General features: G+C 40.6%; 1 protein-coding gene across 4 annotated transcripts in view; it reads right to left on the bottom strand.

The window, feature by feature from the left end:
• Positions 1-16,884, bottom strand: part of SLC26A5 (solute carrier family 26 member 5) — a 35,543-nt gene extending 18,659 nt beyond the window's left edge. For all 4 annotated transcript variants that reach the window (XM_005895245.1, XM_005895244.1, XM_005895247.1 and 1 more), the window contains exons 1-7: positions 16,733-16,884; positions 14,378-14,517; positions 10,355-10,465; positions 9,105-9,271; positions 8,389-8,553; positions 3,876-4,028; positions 1,316-1,398 (exon numbers count right to left, since the gene is read on the bottom strand). In XM_005895245.1, coding sequence (XP_005895307.1) covers positions 1,316-1,398; positions 3,876-4,028; positions 8,389-8,553; positions 9,105-9,271; positions 10,355-10,465; positions 14,378-14,517; positions 16,733-16,884 — 971 coding nt within the window. The remainder of the gene's footprint in view (positions 1-1,315; positions 1,399-3,875; positions 4,029-8,388; positions 8,554-9,104; positions 9,272-10,354; positions 10,466-14,377; positions 14,518-16,732) is intronic.
• Positions 16,885-18,021: the final 1,137 nt, after the last annotated feature.

Below are 18,021 nucleotides of genomic sequence, written 5' to 3'. Positions count from 1 at the left end.
AGGAGAGGACAGGGTGGGTGGCAAGAAACAGACGGTACCAGGGACAAAAAGACAGAGAGACACACAGAGAGATACAGAGAGAGCCAGAGATGATCAAGGAGGGACAGATGAGACCAGGAGAGGCTCGTAGTCACTCTTACTCCTTTAAATATAAAAAATAATAGTAAAATTTAAAAAATGTAGAATTAGAAAGAGAAAAACAGATGAAGCAAAGCAGCAATATGTGGTCTAAAACAAGAAAACTGGTTGAAATAATGAGCCACAGGGCTTTCAATTAACATGTCTAGACCATGCACTGTGTGCCAGGTGCTATGTGGACCGCTTTACCTGCACTTCACCGGAGGTCTCACAACTGCCCCTCGGAGAGTCACTAATTACCATGCTTACTTGGCAGAGGAGGAAACTGAGGCTTTGAGATGGTATGTGACTTGCCCAAGGTCACAAAGCTAGTAAGTGACAGGCTAGATTAAGGTCATTTTGCTTTTAACTCCTATGCTATCCAGGAAGATATCTATTAATAAAAAACTGGTAAGTGCTATATAGGAAAAAAAATGAAAAACCACATGCCATTGTTGGTGGGACTGTAAAATGGTGCAACAATTATGGAAAACAGTATGGAGGTTCTCAAAAAGTTAAACTAGAACTATCATATGATCTAGCAATCCCACTTCTATGTGTATATCCAAAACAACTAAAAACAGGGTCTTCAAGAGATATTTGTATACTCATGCTCATAGCAGGATCAGTCACAATAGCTAAAAGGTGGAAGCAACCCAAATGTCCATCAATGAATGAATGGATAAACAAAGCGTGGTACAGACACACTGTGGAATTTTATTCCACTTTAAAGAGGAAGGAAATCCTGTCACATGCTATAACATGAACCTTGATGATATTATGCTAAATGAAATAAGCCAGTCCTGAGTACTAAAATAATCAGATTCATAGAGATAGAAAGTAGGGGCTGGAGGAAAAGCAGAAAGGAGAGTTATTGTTTAACAGTATAGAGTTTCAGATTTGCAAGGTGAAAAAGTTCTGGAGATCTGTTTCACAACAATGTGACTGTACTTAGTATACTGAACTATGCACTTAATGATTAAAATGGTGAATTTTATGTTATTATTATTATTTTTACCACAATAACCTCTGCCACACATACACAAGCTAAAAAAAAAAACAAAACCTCCAAACCCTTTTAGCTATTTGATATATAGGAGAAAATGATTTTTCATTTCAAGAACATTAAAGTAGGAGATATAAGATATCCATCCACTGATTATTCAAGTCACACTGTTACTTATAACTATTTTCCTACCCCAGAGGAAGTGTGCCAACGACATCCACATTGTATGATTCATGCAGGTTAAACCCAGCCGAAATGCCAGTTCCCATAACCACCTGAAAGAGACACAAACCTGAATGCACTCTGAGAAATAAACATTCAAACATCACAAAAATAAGCTTCAAAGAACTTGTTAGCCAAGCCAAATCTATTCTCACACTTTCAGTTTTAAAAAGAATTATAGTCAGCTCCCAGCATTTCTAACTTCTTCTAATGACCTTCTCCACAACATTAAGGTGGACTCTACAGTCTCCTTGTGAACTGGAATTCTTTCCTCTTTGCTCTGTTTCATCCTGAGGCACTTGGCTAGTTGGCTCCAAACAGAAAGAAGCCGTAAAACCTTCTAGGAGTTGGCTTTGCATTTAGGGCAAGTAAGATGAGGCTCTGGCCAAGGTGGCACCAACAAAGGATATGAAATATGTCTTGTGAGGGTGATACAGTGACAGTGTATCATTGTAAAAGGTATGTTTGGATCTACAATGGTGGATCAGCGTCCTGTAGACTGTGTCTCCAGGACAGCAGGACCAAGGTGCCCACCAGCACCTCCAGAAGCATGGCTGTCTTCTCCCATGTCTGTGGCAGAGTCAGAGTGAAACCGCCTGTCACTGAGTGTACTTATATAAAAGGTTTTCTGGATTTAGTCTGTGTGTGAAGTACAAGCCTCAGTGAGCTACAAGAAGAGAAAATAACAGGAGAGATGGCAACTTTCTTCATCCCAAAGAACAACTGCCTGCAGAATTTTCTGAGTGGGTTACTCAGGAGCAAAGGAATAGGGGTGGCCAGAGAAGGGAGCCAGTCCCCCATGGAAGGGCCTGCTGCAAGGAACCAACAAGAAGGTAAGCTCATGATCAGACACAGCAGCCTGCGAGGTCAAGGACATGGCTGCTTCTGGCCCCATGACGAAATGCCTCCTCTTTGTTGGTGGTAATGTCTGCCACCCTTAACTGCATCTGTTGTGCATCTCAAACTGGGGGAGTGCCCCCAAATTCAAATCCACAGGATACACATGGCTCAAGTTTCTGGAGCATCAACTTTATGCAGTGGTAAATAATTTAAACCACAGCTTTCCTACCAACACACACAGATGCATTTTGAAACAGAATACAAAACCCCAAACAATTTTATGATAAAGAAAGTTTATGTTTAAAGAGAGTCATGTAGATACTGTTCCCAAGGTTCCAGCATGGCTCTCTTCTTCCTTGCTCTGAGGAACACACAAATAAGTAAAACACCCCAAACCCCAAAAAACACAGGTTCACCATAATCACAATGAAAGAATTCTGGAGAACCACTGCTCTGGGAAACATGAAGGAAACCTTAAATGGAATCTGGAAAGTGGACAGAACTAGGAACCTCGGCCAGGAAAAACAATCTTCATTATTTACTTCATGATTAGGGCTTGTCTTTCTCCTTTGCCATGCAAGGGAGCTGAGAACCTCCTGTTGTTCTCCAAGAGGAAACAGGAACTCTGTGTCAAACCCCAGTGATAGAACAGGTCTTGAGATGATGAGAAACAGTCCTATTTGGGTGTAGATGAGATGAAAGCAAGGAAGAGGATCAAAGGCACTGGCTTCCTTGTGAGCTATACCAGCTGGTAGGTTTTGGGGCTGGAACTTCTTGCTAAATTTGGATCCGATACCTATCCTTTTTATTTCTTCTCCTGTGGGTTCCCAAACTATACACCAAAGTGCCCCAGGGTCCCAAGGAGAGCTCACTCTCTGTGAGACTTTCATGGGAAATAGGGACACCTGTCAGATACTAGGCAAACTTCTAGTTTGAGTAGTTCACAGTTTCCACATTAGTTCCTACTACATTGGTTTCAGTCATTCCAAAGGTTTGCAAACTTTGGTCGCTGTGATTTAGAAAACAAGTACTACACAAAAATCAAAAGTGCACAGGAAATGAGGGTAGTGGTGTCTGACTGGCAAGTTTAAAGGGTTGTGCAGTGTCCACAAGCCACACAAATTCATTAATAAATTGCTGTAGTTATTTAAGAATGTAATAACACTTTATTTCAATTTATATGCATTATTTTTACAAACAGTTCTTAAGTTGTCAGACATAAATATACATTAAATTATTTGGATTTGATTACTTAGTAAATGGAACTATTAGTTAGGTATTTTTTTTGACCTATGAGTGCCAAGAATTAACAAAGTTTGGGAACCTTTGTCTTTTGCTCTTTCCAAACTAGAAACAGCTTAGTTTTCTCAAGTCATTAAAGTATTACATATTCATTATAAAACAATTAGACAATAAAAACTCTGAGAAAGGAAAATCTCCATAATTTCACTCAGATAATTTACATTCACGTTTTTGTGGATAGTCTTCATCTATATTTTAAAAGTCACCCATGCCTATGTTTTAGTGCTTTTATTTGTTTGTCACTGTATTTGTAAAAGTTCCCCTTGACAAACTCCAACCTTCTCTTGGAGGAACAGAGAGAAAAAAAAGTCTAACTTCTCTCTCCCCTGTCCCACTTCAAAACCCTTCACAGAAACAGCTAGGTGAACGTGGCTGGAAGTTGACTTACCGCAAAGAACTCTAAAGGAATGGGTGCTGGCAATTTCTCTTTAAATCTCTCATTAAACTCCTTGCCACCCAACAGCAAACCAAAAACCATCAGCCCAACGCCTAGGGAACACACGTTGAGGTTTTTAACATTCTGCAACACAGCAACTGTACTCTGTAACACAGTGAACACGGGAGGTTACATCAGGCAGTAGCCCCTGAACAGACAGTCCAGTGCTCTAATTCACACTAGCCATCCCAGTAGCGGACGTTACCAGTTTACACTTCTCAGGCTGAAATCTCTCTCTTCGCAGCTTTCACCACTAGGAGTCACTTTTACCCAGCTATACAACTTTGTAGTTGTAATATCTAACCAACAATCATATATTACAGTGTTTTTTGCTACACTAATGTCTCAATGTAGAATTGTAAAATTCAGAACAGTCACCCTGAAGCTGAGTACTGAGCATTAGGAAAGGACCATGGGTTATATCAGCATAATTATCTGAAAGCAAATATACAGAAAAGCTTTTAGGAACGGAAAGCGGGAGAAATCATTTTTAGCAGATGAAAGAGGAATCAGGTGAGCTTCGAAGGCAAGAGAGTAGCAGAAACTTAGAAAGAAGCCCAGGAAACTTAAGAGAAGAAAGCCACTTAATTGTCTCCTAAGGCTGCAGTCTCGGCACCCCACGTACAGTCAGTACTCTTCTGGACCCTGGGCAAGTAGATGACCGCCGAGCCTAGGCTACAAACCTTTCCTATCAACTCCTAGAGCATTCTCTGGTGTGCCTCTCTGTCCTATTTCCTTTGTGACATGGCACTTTGAGAAATCTCTGAGTAAGAAGCATGTTACCAGCTATTATGGGAAATGAAGAATTTAGATATTTAGGAACTATTCCCACAGTTGGAGGCTTCTCAAGTGGCTCAGTGGTAAAGAATTTGCCTGCCAATGCAGGAGATGCAGGAGCTGTGGGTTTGATCCCTGGCTTGGGAAGATCCCCTGGAGAAGGAAACAGCAATCCACTCCAGTATTCTTGCCTGGGAAATCCCATGGACAGAGGAGCCTGGTGGGCTACAGTTCATGGGGTCATGAAGAGTTGGATATGACTGAGCATACATGGACACCCACAGTTGGACTCTATTCTAATCAATGAAACACTCAATTTAATTGTTACTTCCTCAAAGCTACTTTCCTAGATCCCTAATCTAGTCAGTCAGTCAGTTCAGTTGCTTAGTCATGTCTGACTCTTTGTGACCCCATGGACTGCAGCATGTCAGGCTTCCTTGTCCACCACAAACTCCTAGAGCTTGCTCAAACTCATGTCCATTGAGTCGTGATGCCATCCAACCATCTCATCCTCTGTTGTCTCCTTCTCTTCCTGCCTTCAATCTTTCCCAGCATCAGGGTCTTTTCCAATGAGTCAGTTTTTCGCATCAGATGGCCAAAATAATGAAGGTTCAGCTTCAGCATCAGTCCTTCCAATGAATATTCAGGACTGATTTCCTTTAGGATGGACTGGTTGGATCTCCTTGCAGTCCAAGGGACTCTCAAGAGTCTTCTCCAACACCACAGTTCAAAAGCATCAATTCTTTAGCAGTCAGCTTTCTTTATAGTCCAACTCTCACATCCATACATGACTACTGGAAAAATCATAGCTTTGACTAGACAGACCTATGTTGGTAATGTCTCCGCTTTTTAATATGCTATCTACGTTGGTCATAGCTTTTCTTCAAAGGAGTAAGCGTCTTTTAATTTCATGGGTGCAGTCACCATGTGCAGTGATTTTGGAGACCCAAAATAAAGTCTTACCATTTCCATTGTTTCCCCATCTATCTGCCATGAAGTGATGGGAAGGATGCCATGATCATTGTTTTTTGAGTGTTGAGTTTTAAGCCAGCATTTTCACTCTCTTCCTTCAATTTCATCAAGAAGTTCTTTAGTTCTTCTTTGTTTTCTGCCATAAGGGTGGTTTCATCTGCATATCTGATGTTATTGATATTTCTCCTGGCAATCATGATTCCAGCTTGTGCTTCATCCAGCCCAGCATTTCGCATGATGTACTCTGCATATAACTTAAATAAGCAGGGTGACAATATATAGCCTTGATGTACTCCTTTCCCATTTTGGAACCAGTCTGTTGTTCCATGTCTGGTTCTAACTGTTGCTTCTTCACCTGCATATAGATTTCTCAAGAGGCAGGTAATGTGGTCTGGTATTCCCATCTCTTGAAGACTTTTCCACATTTTGTTGTCCACACAGTCAAAGGCTTTGGCATAGTCAATAAAGCAGAAGTAGATGTTTTTCTGGAATCTCTTGCTTTTTCTATCATCCAACGGATGCCTGCAATTTGATCTCTGGCTACTCTGTCTTTTCTAAATCCAGCTTGAACATCAGGAAGTCCACGGTTCACATACTGTTGAAGCCTCACTTGGGGAATTTTGGGCATTACTTTGCTAGTATGTGAGATGAGTGCAATTGTGTGGTAGTTTGAACATTCTTTGGCATTGTCTTTCTTTGGGATTGGAATGAAAACTGACTTCCAGTCCTGTGGCCACTGCTGAGTTTTCCAAATTTGGTAGCATATTGAGTGCAGCACTTTCACAGCATCATCTTTTAAGATTTGAAATAGCTCAACTGGAATTCCATCACCTCCAGTAGCTTTGTTTGTAGTGATGGTTCCTAAGGCCCACTTGTCTTCACACTCCAGTGATGCTTCCTAAGGCCCACTTGTTTGGCTCGAGGTGAGTGATCACACCATCGTGGTTCGAGGTGAGTGATCACACCATCTGGGTCATGAAAATCTTTTTTGTATAGTTCTTTTGTGTATTCTTGCCACCTCTTCTTAATATCTTCTGCTTTCTACCATTTCTGTACTTTATTGTGCCCATCTTTGCATGAAATGTTCCCTTGGTATCTCTAATTTTCTTGAAGAGATCTCTAGTCTTTCCCATTCTGTTGTTTTCCTCTCTTTCTTTGTATTGATCACTGACGAAGGCTTTCTTATCTCTCCTTGCTATTCTTTGGAACTCAGAATTCAGATGGGTATATCTTTCCTTTTTTCCTTTGCCTTTAGCTTCTCTTCTTTTCTCAGCTATTTGTAAGGCCTCAATAGACAACCATTCTGCCTTTTTGCATTTCTTTTTCTTGGGGATGGTCTGGATCCCTGTCTCCTGTACAAAGTCAGGAACCTCTGTCCATAGTTCTTCAGGCAGTGGTTTTCCCTACTTTCTTTCAAATCTAATCCCATGATTGAATCTATTTGTTTTTTCACTCCCTCTGTATAATCAATAGGATTCATTGACCATCTGGTTGTAATGGTCTAGTGGTTTTCCCCACCATGTTTAAGTCTGAATTTTGCTAAAGGTGAGTTCATGATTTTCTGAGCAACAGTCAGTTCCTGGTCTTGTTTTTTGCTGACTGTATAGAGCTTCTTCATCTTTGATTGCCATTTTCAAAGAATATAATCAATCTTATTTAGGTATTGACCATCTGATTTTACTATTTGTCTTCTGAGTTCTAGCACAGGAGAAGATTGCCTGCAATCCTTTCTTCTACTCCACCATGTTGTGTGTATGAATTATAGATCCCTGATCTAAAGGTCTCCCTATTCAATTTTCATAGCAGCCTGATTTTTCTTTCAAAGGCATTTCATAAGCACAAAAATATTTAACACAATTTTTCATAATTTTCTCTTATTAGTCATTTTTAGTTTATCGATCATCTTTAGTTATAATTATATTGCACCATGTGAAAGTGCATTTTTTTAGAAGTTGTGGTCAGCTGTACATGACCATTTTCAACATGATCAGTTATTACCATTGTTACCTACATGCTTGTAAATAATTTGTATTTTCTCTGAGTTGGGTGGAAGGCTCTATGTACATTATATTAGATTAAACTGGTTAGGTGTGTTAGTCAAATCCTTTATAGACGTCCAATTTTCGCCTGCTTGAGCAAGCAGTTTCTGAGAGAGAGATGTTATCCCAGAATGACTTTAAATTGACTTCCTTGGTGGCTCAGATGGTAAAGAATCTGCTTGTAATGCAGGAGAACATAAGAGACACAGGTTCAATCCTGGGTTGGGAAGATCCTCTGGACGAGGATATGCCAACCCACTCTGGTACTGTTGCCTGGAAAATTCCATGGGCAGAGGAGCCTAGTGGGCTACTGTCTATGGGAATGCAGAGTCAGACATGAATAAGCAACTTTCACTTTCACTTTCCCAAAGAGAACCTAATCTGATCTTATGAAGAAGCTGTCTCTGGAGCTAATTAGGCTAAAGTTGTAGTCACCAAATAAATACCTGACAAAAAATTTCTTGTGAGGTAGATAGTATCACATATTAATGAAGTGAAACTTTAAGGTTTAATTCCCCTTGTAATGCTCTTCTCAGAAAAGCCTTAGAATGACTAAATCTTCTCCATTCTACTGAAATTCTTAGAAATAAGCAAAGTGAGCCTTGAGATACAGGAGAGGAGGAGGAAAAATACAGAAGGGAAACAAGTACCAGTCAGCCGGGAAGTTGCTTACTTACATACACCACTGAAAAGATCCCACTGTACCGCTTTGTTTTAACTCCAAATAGGTATTTTAACATGGAGGTGAAGACATGCACGGCTGCAGCAGTGGTAAATCCACGGACCAGGGGCTCCGTGAGATATATGGCCACAAATCCAAATCTACAGACACCTAGGCAAAACTTTTTTTTTTTTTTTATGACAAAGAGACAAATAAATCACATGATAGATCAGGAAGTTAAATCCAACAGAAAACATCCCAAAGTTTTTTCTGGACCACTTTCTAACACTACAAATTTGTATCTATAGCAGGTAAGTAGCTAACAAATCAGTCAGTGGTTATTCAGAAAACAACAACATTTGGAGGGGCCTGGAGCCTCACAAAGTACTGGGCACCCTTTTTATGCTCCCTGTCCCTCAGAAGTGGGGGCACACTTAGTCATGTCATTGCTTGCTCCTTCCAGGCAGATAAGAAATGCCTTTTCCCATTACCAACCCACCCTGCTTCAAGCTAGTCTTGCTTTTAGAACCTCTAAAGTATCCAACTGCAGTTAGCTAGTTCCTACTCAATATCAATTTAAGTAAAGCATGCAGTGGGACTGGCATTCCTGAGCTACAAACCCTAAGCTCTGGAGTTTTGCTGGCCGACCTTGCCCACGACCAGCCAGGAGTGCTCAAAAGATATTTATTAAATCAGCAAATGAGAGCTGATTTCCACATCTCTGAGTCTTACCTGAATGATTCCTGAAAGTAAGGTCACAGACATGGCGACTTTTACTCTCAAGGCATCTCTTGCCTCTGTACCATTGGTTGCATTTACTCCTCCTGGAATGACTATATCATCTGGTACTAATCGAACAGCCACACCGCCTATCATCAGGCTAATAACTGCAAATGGACCTGAAATAATGAAGTATTAATCAGAGAAATGATTTTCAGCATATCTGATATGATTGTTGCCAGTATCCCAGGAGAGACAGGTGAGGTCAATAAATCCTCACTGAAATAACACTGCACAGTGACAGAATCTTCCATTCCATACACTCTTCTAGAACTTTGACATTTTCCCATGAAGAGGTGGCCTAATTCCTCTCTCCTTGAATCTGGGTGGACTTGCGGCACTCTAGTAACCAAAAGACTGCAGCGGAAGTGATACTGTGTGACCTGTGAGGCTACGTAACAAAAGATGCTATGACCTCTGCCTGAGAGCTGTGCTGCTTGCTCGTGCTTCAACCTTGTGTGTGAGAAAGCCCCAGAAAGGACCCCCATGGAGAGAGGGTGGGGTGAGACGCAAGAAGAGAGGGAGAGGGAGACCCACCTCCTGTAGCTGCTCTGGCTCCAGCTCCCACCTGACTCTCAACTGCTTGAGAGATGCTGAGCCAAAACTGTCCAGTTGAGCCCTTCCCAAATCCTGACCCACAGAAACTATGAGAGATAATCTAATGATTGTTTTTAGCTGCTAAGTTTTGGGCGTGTTTGTCACCTAGCAATGAACATCTGAGACGTGTGTGTGTGTGTGTGTGTGTGTGTGTGTGTTGGCTGGTAGCACCCTCAGGCAGCACCAACACTACTATGAAACCCATATAAACCTGATCCTAAATACACTAAAGAGAAACCATGTACAATTCAGTGTCTAAAATAAGATGCAAATGCAATGTATGCATAGCAATAGGAACTTGAAGTATCATTAATAAATAAAAAGAAAACACAGATGCAAGCAAATTGTATTATGAACTGAAATACTTACATCACAGATTTCTTGTCTTTTCAGACAAGAAAACTGTCTTTTTCTATTATGCCCATATTATAAGAAAGCTATTAATTCTAGAAATCTTGAGGGAGAGTGTATTTTTTAAAAGCACCTATTGGGCATACAGTAACAAAAGTTTGATATCCTAATAACAAACATGTTATTTCTTCAGCACATTGCAAAGCTGGGAAATCCAAAAGGAAAGGTAGTAAAGCATCAACTATAAGGTTTACCTATGGATACGTGTCTGGAGGTTCCAAAAAAACAATACATGATAACGGGGTAAAATGAAGAGTATAGGCCAAACACTGGAGGCACAGCTGCCAACATTGCAAAGGCTAAACCTGCGGGATTAAGACCAAACAGAAATGGGGAGATGATTAGAAAACAGCGGGCTCTGTGTATCTCTCTCCTGGTTCTTTATCTATGACGAACAAATGAAAACCCTATTAATTTAAGCTGACGTGTCTCAGCGTGCCCACACTTCTGTCCCACTCCTACACAGAATCTTGTATTTGTGCTCAGAGAGTCCAGGCTGAGACAGTTTTTCTTGTCATTCCCTCTTCACCAGGAGTAGATTTTTTTCTGCTTTAATCTTTCCCAAATTAGATATGGGCAGAAAGTCTTCCTTGACTGGCACAGCTGTAATCTGCTGTTAATTCCCAAATGCCGGCTGCTTCTCCAGTGCATTGCTTTGAGGGTTGTCCGGAGACCCCTTTTCAATGAGGAACTCCCAGTGCAGCATTCTCTGGCAGATGTAACACCCCTCCCCTAATCTTGGCCCCTTCCAGGTTCCAGGTCTTACACCTCTTCCAGGTTCTTTCTGCTGGGCAGCTGCTTATGCTGTAGGCAGTCTTCTTGGGCAGGTTACTTTCAAATGAGCCAAGCCTGGTTACCTCCCAAAGCACCCCGTAGTGCTTTAGTCCCAGGAAACTTTGCAAGTGCAGGCCACATTCTGCTGTTCTAGGTGGTTCACACCATTCCACCTGTAGATTTACTTTTCCTGCAATAGTGCCCACAAACTTTAAGGGACACGTGTCCAGTGCTCCAAGTGGTTCTGCTGCAGTCCTTCTTTCCTTCCTTGACTTTTGGTGGAGGGTAAATGCATAAGGCTTTTTCACCTTTCTCCAGAAAATTCTTACTCCTAATCTAATGTCAGTCTCCTTGTCCCTCACATGCCCAGCTTCCTCATTCTCCTCCAAATCAATCCAACAGCCACTCCTGCTGATTTTACCTATAAAACACAGCATGTATGTTTCCAATTCTTTCCATTTTTACAGCTACCATCTTTATCAAAATGGAAGAAGGTCCAAAAAAAGTTGCAGAATGGCGTTTCAGTGAAAACACAACTATGCAAAATCCTAGAATTTCTCTGAAGCATTTGTCTATGTGCTCACCGCAGCCATTTCCTGAAGCTCTGTCAGTCCAACTTGACTGAACGTCAGTCTAGATCCTATTTCCCACTTCAGATGCTGAGTTGACCTTTGCTCCTTCCCCCACCCTCACCTCTGCCTTTAAATACATCCCTTTCTCTGTCCTCTGGTACTAAAATGGTTATGGAGAATGGTCCTAAACCTGATTTAAAACTTTGTTTAACAGATTTAATAGATTCAACAACTCAGTTACTTGGCAAATTGAAAATCCAACTAATTGATCACAGGGGAATTTTTTTTTTTAATTTATCATTTGGTAATTACTTTTCAGGAAACTGGTGAGGGAATAGTTCTTCCGGCCAGCTAACCTAGAGGCTCCAAATAGGAAAAGGAGTATATCAAGGCTGTATATTGTCACCCTGCTTATTTAACTTACATGCAGAGTACATTATGAGAAACACTGGGCTGGAAGAAGCACAAGCTGGAATCAAGATTGCCGATGACACCACCCTTATGGCAGAACCTGAAGAGGAACTAAAAAGCCTCTTGATGAAAGTGAAAGAGGAGAGTGAAAAAGTTGGCTTAAAGCTCAACATTCAGAAAACTAAGATCATGGCATCTGGTCCCATCACCTCATGGCAAATAGATGGGGAAACAGTGGAAACAGTGTCAGACTTTATTTTTTGGGGCTCCAAAATCACTGCAGATGGTGATTGCAGCCATGAAATTAAAAGACAATTACTCCTTGGAAGGAAAGTTATGACCAACCTAGATAGCACATTGAAAAGCAGAGATATTACCTTGCCAACAAAGGTCTGTCTAGTCAAGGCTATGGTTTTTCCAGTGGTCATGTATGGATGTGAGAGTTGGACTGTGAAGAAAGCTGAGCGCTGAAGAATTGATGCTTTTGAACTGTGATGTTCGAGAAGACTCTTGAGAGTCCCTTGGACTGCAAGGAGATTCAACCAGTCCATCTTAAAGGAGATCAGCCCTGGGTGTTCACTGGAAGGACTGATGCTGAAACTCCAATACTTTGGCTACCTCATGTGAAGAGTTGACTCATTGGAAAAGACCCTGATGCTGGGAGGGATTGGGAGCAGGAGGAGAAGGGGACAACAGACAATGAGATGGCTGGATGGCATCACTGACTCAATGCACATGAGTTTGAGTGAACTCTGGGAGTTGGTGATAGACAAGGAGGCATGGCGTGCTGCGACTCATGGGGTCCCAAAGAGTGGGACACGACTGAGCGACTGAACTGAACCTAGAGGTTTGTCAAGCCATTATCCCCTTTTGATTACACTGAGTCACTGTTGCCTCTAACTGGTTTCCCTACATTCATTCTGGTGCCACTCCCATCAACCAAGTCCCTTCCCCACACAACAGTCCCAGAGATCTCTTAGCAAAAAAAAAAAAAAAAAAAAAACACCCAAGGGGAAAGCAAGCTGACAAGCTTGCACTGGACTCAGAATGGAATCCAAAAGATCCTATCGAGGCTGTGCAGACCTGCTGCTGCCCATCTGGCCAGCCACTGGCCTCTCACTCCCCACACTCCTAGCACACTGCCTTTCTCAGAATTCTTCAAACACCCAATTCTTTTCCTGCTAACTGCTTTCACACATGCTATTGCTTCTTCTTGAAATGTATTTCTTCTCATTCTTTATCTGCCTCCTACTGATCCTTCAGGTCTCAGCTCAATCTCACCTTTTTTTTCCCCTTATGTGGAAGTATGAAGTACTAATTTTTTAGATATTAGACAAGAACAGAGCTAAAGAATCCAATTTTATTGCAGCACTGTAAAAAATACCCCTTTACCACAGTGTAAGATTTAAATGCATATGCACAAGGGTACATAGGATATAAAATGTAGTGAGGTGGCTGCTGCCCTGCCAAGTACTTCCAGTCCCTACTTAGGTCCTATTGCTGCTGCTGCTGCTGCTAAGTTGCTTCAGTCGTGTCCGACTCTGTGCGACCCCATAGATGGCAGCTCACCAGGCTCCCCTGCCCCTGGGATTCTCCAGGCAAGAACATTGGAGTGGGTTGCCATTTCCTTCTCCAATGCATGAAAGTGAAAAGTGAAAGTGAAGTTGCTCAGTCATGTCCGACTCCTAGCGACTCCATGGACTGCAGCCTACCAGGCTCCTCTGTACATGGGATTCTCCAGGCAAGAGTACTGGAGTGGGGTGCCATTGCCTTCTCCGGGTCCTATTGCAATACTGGTCAATCTCACTTTCTCAATGAGGTTCTGTGACTTACCTACTTAAATTAGGTCCCCATATTATTATCATGTCAGAGTGCCCTGTATCTTTCATAGTGTTTACCGTCATTTGTATGTAAACATTTATGTGTATTTTTATTTATTTCATGCTTCTCTCCCTAACTGGATAGTTAGTTCTGTGAAGACAGGGAGGGCCAGGTTACACACGTGTGAACAGATGAATAAATCAATGAGCATTTTCTTAAATTCTTGTATATCTATAAAATTATACAACTGCAGAGGAATTCAGTATATCATGGTACCTTATAATTAGATATGGACTTAGTCAAGAACCTTTTTTTAAAAATGGAGTATAGTTGATTTAAGGACAGCCCCTAACAACATGTTCATGGAGTTAGAAATTAACTTAGCAAAGGAAAGACAATGCCCCACCAGTTCCTAAATGTATTGATCTGTAAATGTATCACCATATTCTGCAACTAAAAGCTCTGAGGCTTTTAAAGGGTAAAATGTTTCTGAAGAATTACTCTGGACAGGAAAAGGTGCTAGAACAATGTGATAAAAATTATAAATTTAAAATCACGGTGAAATTAAACAGAACAAAGTTAACACAATTGTTTGAGATGATATCAGAGGAAGAAAAAAATGAAATATATTCTACTGACCTTGAGGAAGCTGCAGCACCCCTGTGCTTATGCCTGAGACCAAGTCACCTAACACATACTCTTTGAATTTGTATGCAGGCAACCACTTGGTTATGGGGAGTAACATGTAAATGATATTTCGTATTTTCTTAGGAGTACATCTGGAAGGACAAAGAAATAGATAAATGAGAACCATTTCTATAGAATTCACATCAAGGCATTTTCCCTTCCCTATATTTTGGAACAAAAAGGAAAAATTCAAACTGGTGATGAGGGTGATTTTTCTATTCTGCAGAGATCAGAGAGAATAGCTGCTTATTATTTTTTTAGAAAATAGGAACATCTGAATTGGGTCCACTCTAACACTCCACAACTGACCATGAAAAATAAGAAAAAGTTAGTTTCAAAATAGTTGAGATATCCCAGAAGCCATTATTTCAATAGGTGAAATCTTTAATGTGCTTTCTGTGTTGATGTAAAGTATGGGAAGTACTTACCAATTGAGTTAACTTTTGATTGTGGAACCACTGACCAGCACCTACCCACTTAGTTTTCCCTTTTCTTTTTTTTTCAAAAACATCTTTATTTTGTGTTGGGGTATAACCGACTAACAATGTGGTGATAGTTTCATGTGAACAGCAAAGAGACTCAGCCATACAAATATATCTAAGTTTTCCCTTATAAAATGAAAGGAATTCACACAGGTATTATGAGCTTTATAAACATGTGTTCAATGCTTTAGGGTCTTTGATTAGGTAAACTCAAAACACCACCGTTACTGTAGCTAAGTCTATGCCTGGCTGTCTTGCTTAGGTGGAACACCGTGGTAATAAAACCAAGGCATTGTATTTAATCCCTGGATGTTTTAATTAACTTTGATACAGAGACTGTATTATGGGCTTTGGCCAGTCGTCTTGCTGGTCGATGCCTGTAAGAGTATAGACAGATGAATTCCATTATCACTGTGACAGTCTCAAGTCCTCTTGGTGACAAGGAAGCAATTTATTCCATTTAAAAGGATAATGCATTGTTGTGAAGTGTTAGTCGCTCAGTCATGTCTGACTCTTTGGGACCCCATGGACTGGAGCCCACCAGGCTCCTCTGTCCATGGGATTCTCCAGGCATGAATACTGGAGTGGTTTGCCATGCACTTCTCCAGGGGATCTTCCCTACCCAGGGATCGAACCCAAGTCTATTGCATCTCCTGCACTGGCAGGTGGGTTCTTTACCACTAGTGCCACCTGGGAAGCCCATGCATGGTATTTTATATAGTGTCTTTAGTGATTAAAAGTACTTGGTAATTAGATGTAGAAGGATACTGGAAGCAAAAATGTAAAGCAACTATGACAAGAGCAATGAATCTGAGTAAAACAAACTAGATTTGATAGCAGTCTCCCTGTTTAGAAAACTGAGATATTAATACTAGCTACATTTATACAGTGTTTTCCGTGTGCCTTGCACTGTGTATAAATTAATAAATTTTAACCCCAGTAACCCAATGATGTAAACACTATTACTATTCCCATTTTTCAGAGGAGGAAACCAGTGCACAGCTGATAGGTGGTTGGGATTAGGATTAAAACTCAGGTAGTCTTGACTCCAGTGTATGTATTTTTAACCTCTCATGATGTCATACCTAGAGCACAGGGTCACTGCGAAGCTTAAATGAACACAGCATAGGAGCTGTGGTCTCAATGGTTCAGGAGGCAGCAATCAGATAGTTTGCACAATGAGGTATGCAATCAGGCACCAAGGTATTATCAGTCTCAGGCCTGCCACATTACTGTATCCGTGTTTTCAAAATGAAGAGTCCCAAGACACTGAATGTCTTTGATAGCTTCAGTTGGGGACTTACATTCATAGATTCAAGGTGTTGGCACTAGAGTAGAAGCAGGAAAAAGACTAGAGTGGTTGGAACATTCCTGAAATGGAAGAGGTGGACATTTTTTCAGTAGGGGGAAGGATCAAGCCATTTTACTGAGGGGCTTTGGAGGAGAGTTGACAGGTTAGGAAGACAATGAGATCCTATGTCCTTCTCCTGGCTGGGATCTCCCCAGCTTCACAGTCACTGAAAGCAGTGGATATTTTAAAGGTGTGTGGAGAACTGAAAAGTGGATTGTTTATATAAACCTTTATATGACATAAGGCATAGCTGGAATTTCATATGGTGAAATGCATAATAAAGCTTGTGTTCCATCAGATATCTACCACCGAATGTAGATGTGGACATCTGAATGAACCATGTGGACAGCTCTGCAAATCAAGAGTGTTCATCATTTGTTTTTTCCTCTACATCATAGATTCTCTTTGTACATTTGACCTTGCTTCTCTCGTAACTGAATGAGAGAATAAAGGAAACAGGCTGAAAGAACATACGTGAATGCCTGTTTCAGCTTATCCCCGATGGAATCCGAAACCTTGTCCTTCTTGTGCAATCTTTCTTGGAGGACTGGATGACTAAAGATAGGTCTTTCCACATAGTACCGCTTGGTTGCTCCAAGGATTTCATTTTCTTCAGCATGATCCATAGTACTCTGAAATTATTCATCAACAGCAGGAGACAAGCATTTCCTGAGTGTCACTAAGGGAGAAAATAAAAACTCTATTTCAGATGCCAAAATCTTACAGATGATTGTTTCCTACCATCTCTTCCTGGCAGTGTTATTGTAAGTTCTCTAATGACTTTTTCATCTTTGAATACCCAGAGCACCAAACCTAGTGATCTAGACAGAGTAGGCACAAATAAATGAAAGGAAATTAAGGTCAGTAAAAAACATATGACATTTCTTCCCAGGGCAATTAGTGGGTAATGTATATACTTTAAACAAAGGATTGTATTAAATTCAGTGGACAAATATTGCAGCAATTGGCTCTAAGTCAATATTAAGGAAACAGCGAATTAGGCTGACTCTAACAATTTATGTGTCAAAGAAACAGAAAAAGGAGCAAGACCAGTCCTTAAACTGACTCCAAGTTTCTTGAAGGTATATTAGCCTCCTTCCCAATTCTGTACTCACATATGGTTACTCCTTACATTATTCTGTGGTTCAGAGCTGAGGCTTCTATGCGTGAGACTATTAGGATGACTGATATTTCTATACCTACATCTATCTACCTACTTATCTACATAATGAACACTACTCATATGAGTAAAAGAAATGTTTAAGGAACAAAACCCCAATATGCTTCTGCACAGAGGAATATGTTAACTGCAGCTTTATGACAGTGAAAAATCAGAAAAAAACTAAATGTCTACATAAATTTTTGTATAGTCATAAATTGAACACTACACAGTAATTTTAATAAATGAACTAAATCTATATATGTCATCATCATAAACCTCAAAAACATAATTTTCAATAAAAGTATATGGAACAGATGGGTACTTCAAGAATGGAAGTACTTAAAGTTTAAAAAACTTACAAAGCAATTATGTATTTTGTTATGTGCCCATATGTAGTAAATGTATAAAAGCATGCATGACAATGATAAACACTAAGATCAGGATGGTGTCACTTCTGGAGAGAAGGGGAACAGAAAGGGAGCTTCGACTGACAGTATCTGCAACGTTTAGTTTGTAAAAAAAGAACTGGCACAAATAGAGCAAAATGTTAAGATTTGACTAAGCTATGTGGTAAGTAAACTGGTGATTGTGGTTGGTACAT

Source organism: Bos mutus, chromosome 4 (assembly GCF_027580195.1).
Source record: "Bos mutus isolate GX-2022 chromosome 4, NWIPB_WYAK_1.1, whole genome shotgun sequence".
Classification (NCBI taxonomy): domain Eukaryota; kingdom Metazoa; phylum Chordata; class Mammalia; order Artiodactyla; family Bovidae; genus Bos; species Bos mutus.
This window is presented reverse-complemented; position numbering and strand designations above follow the sequence as displayed.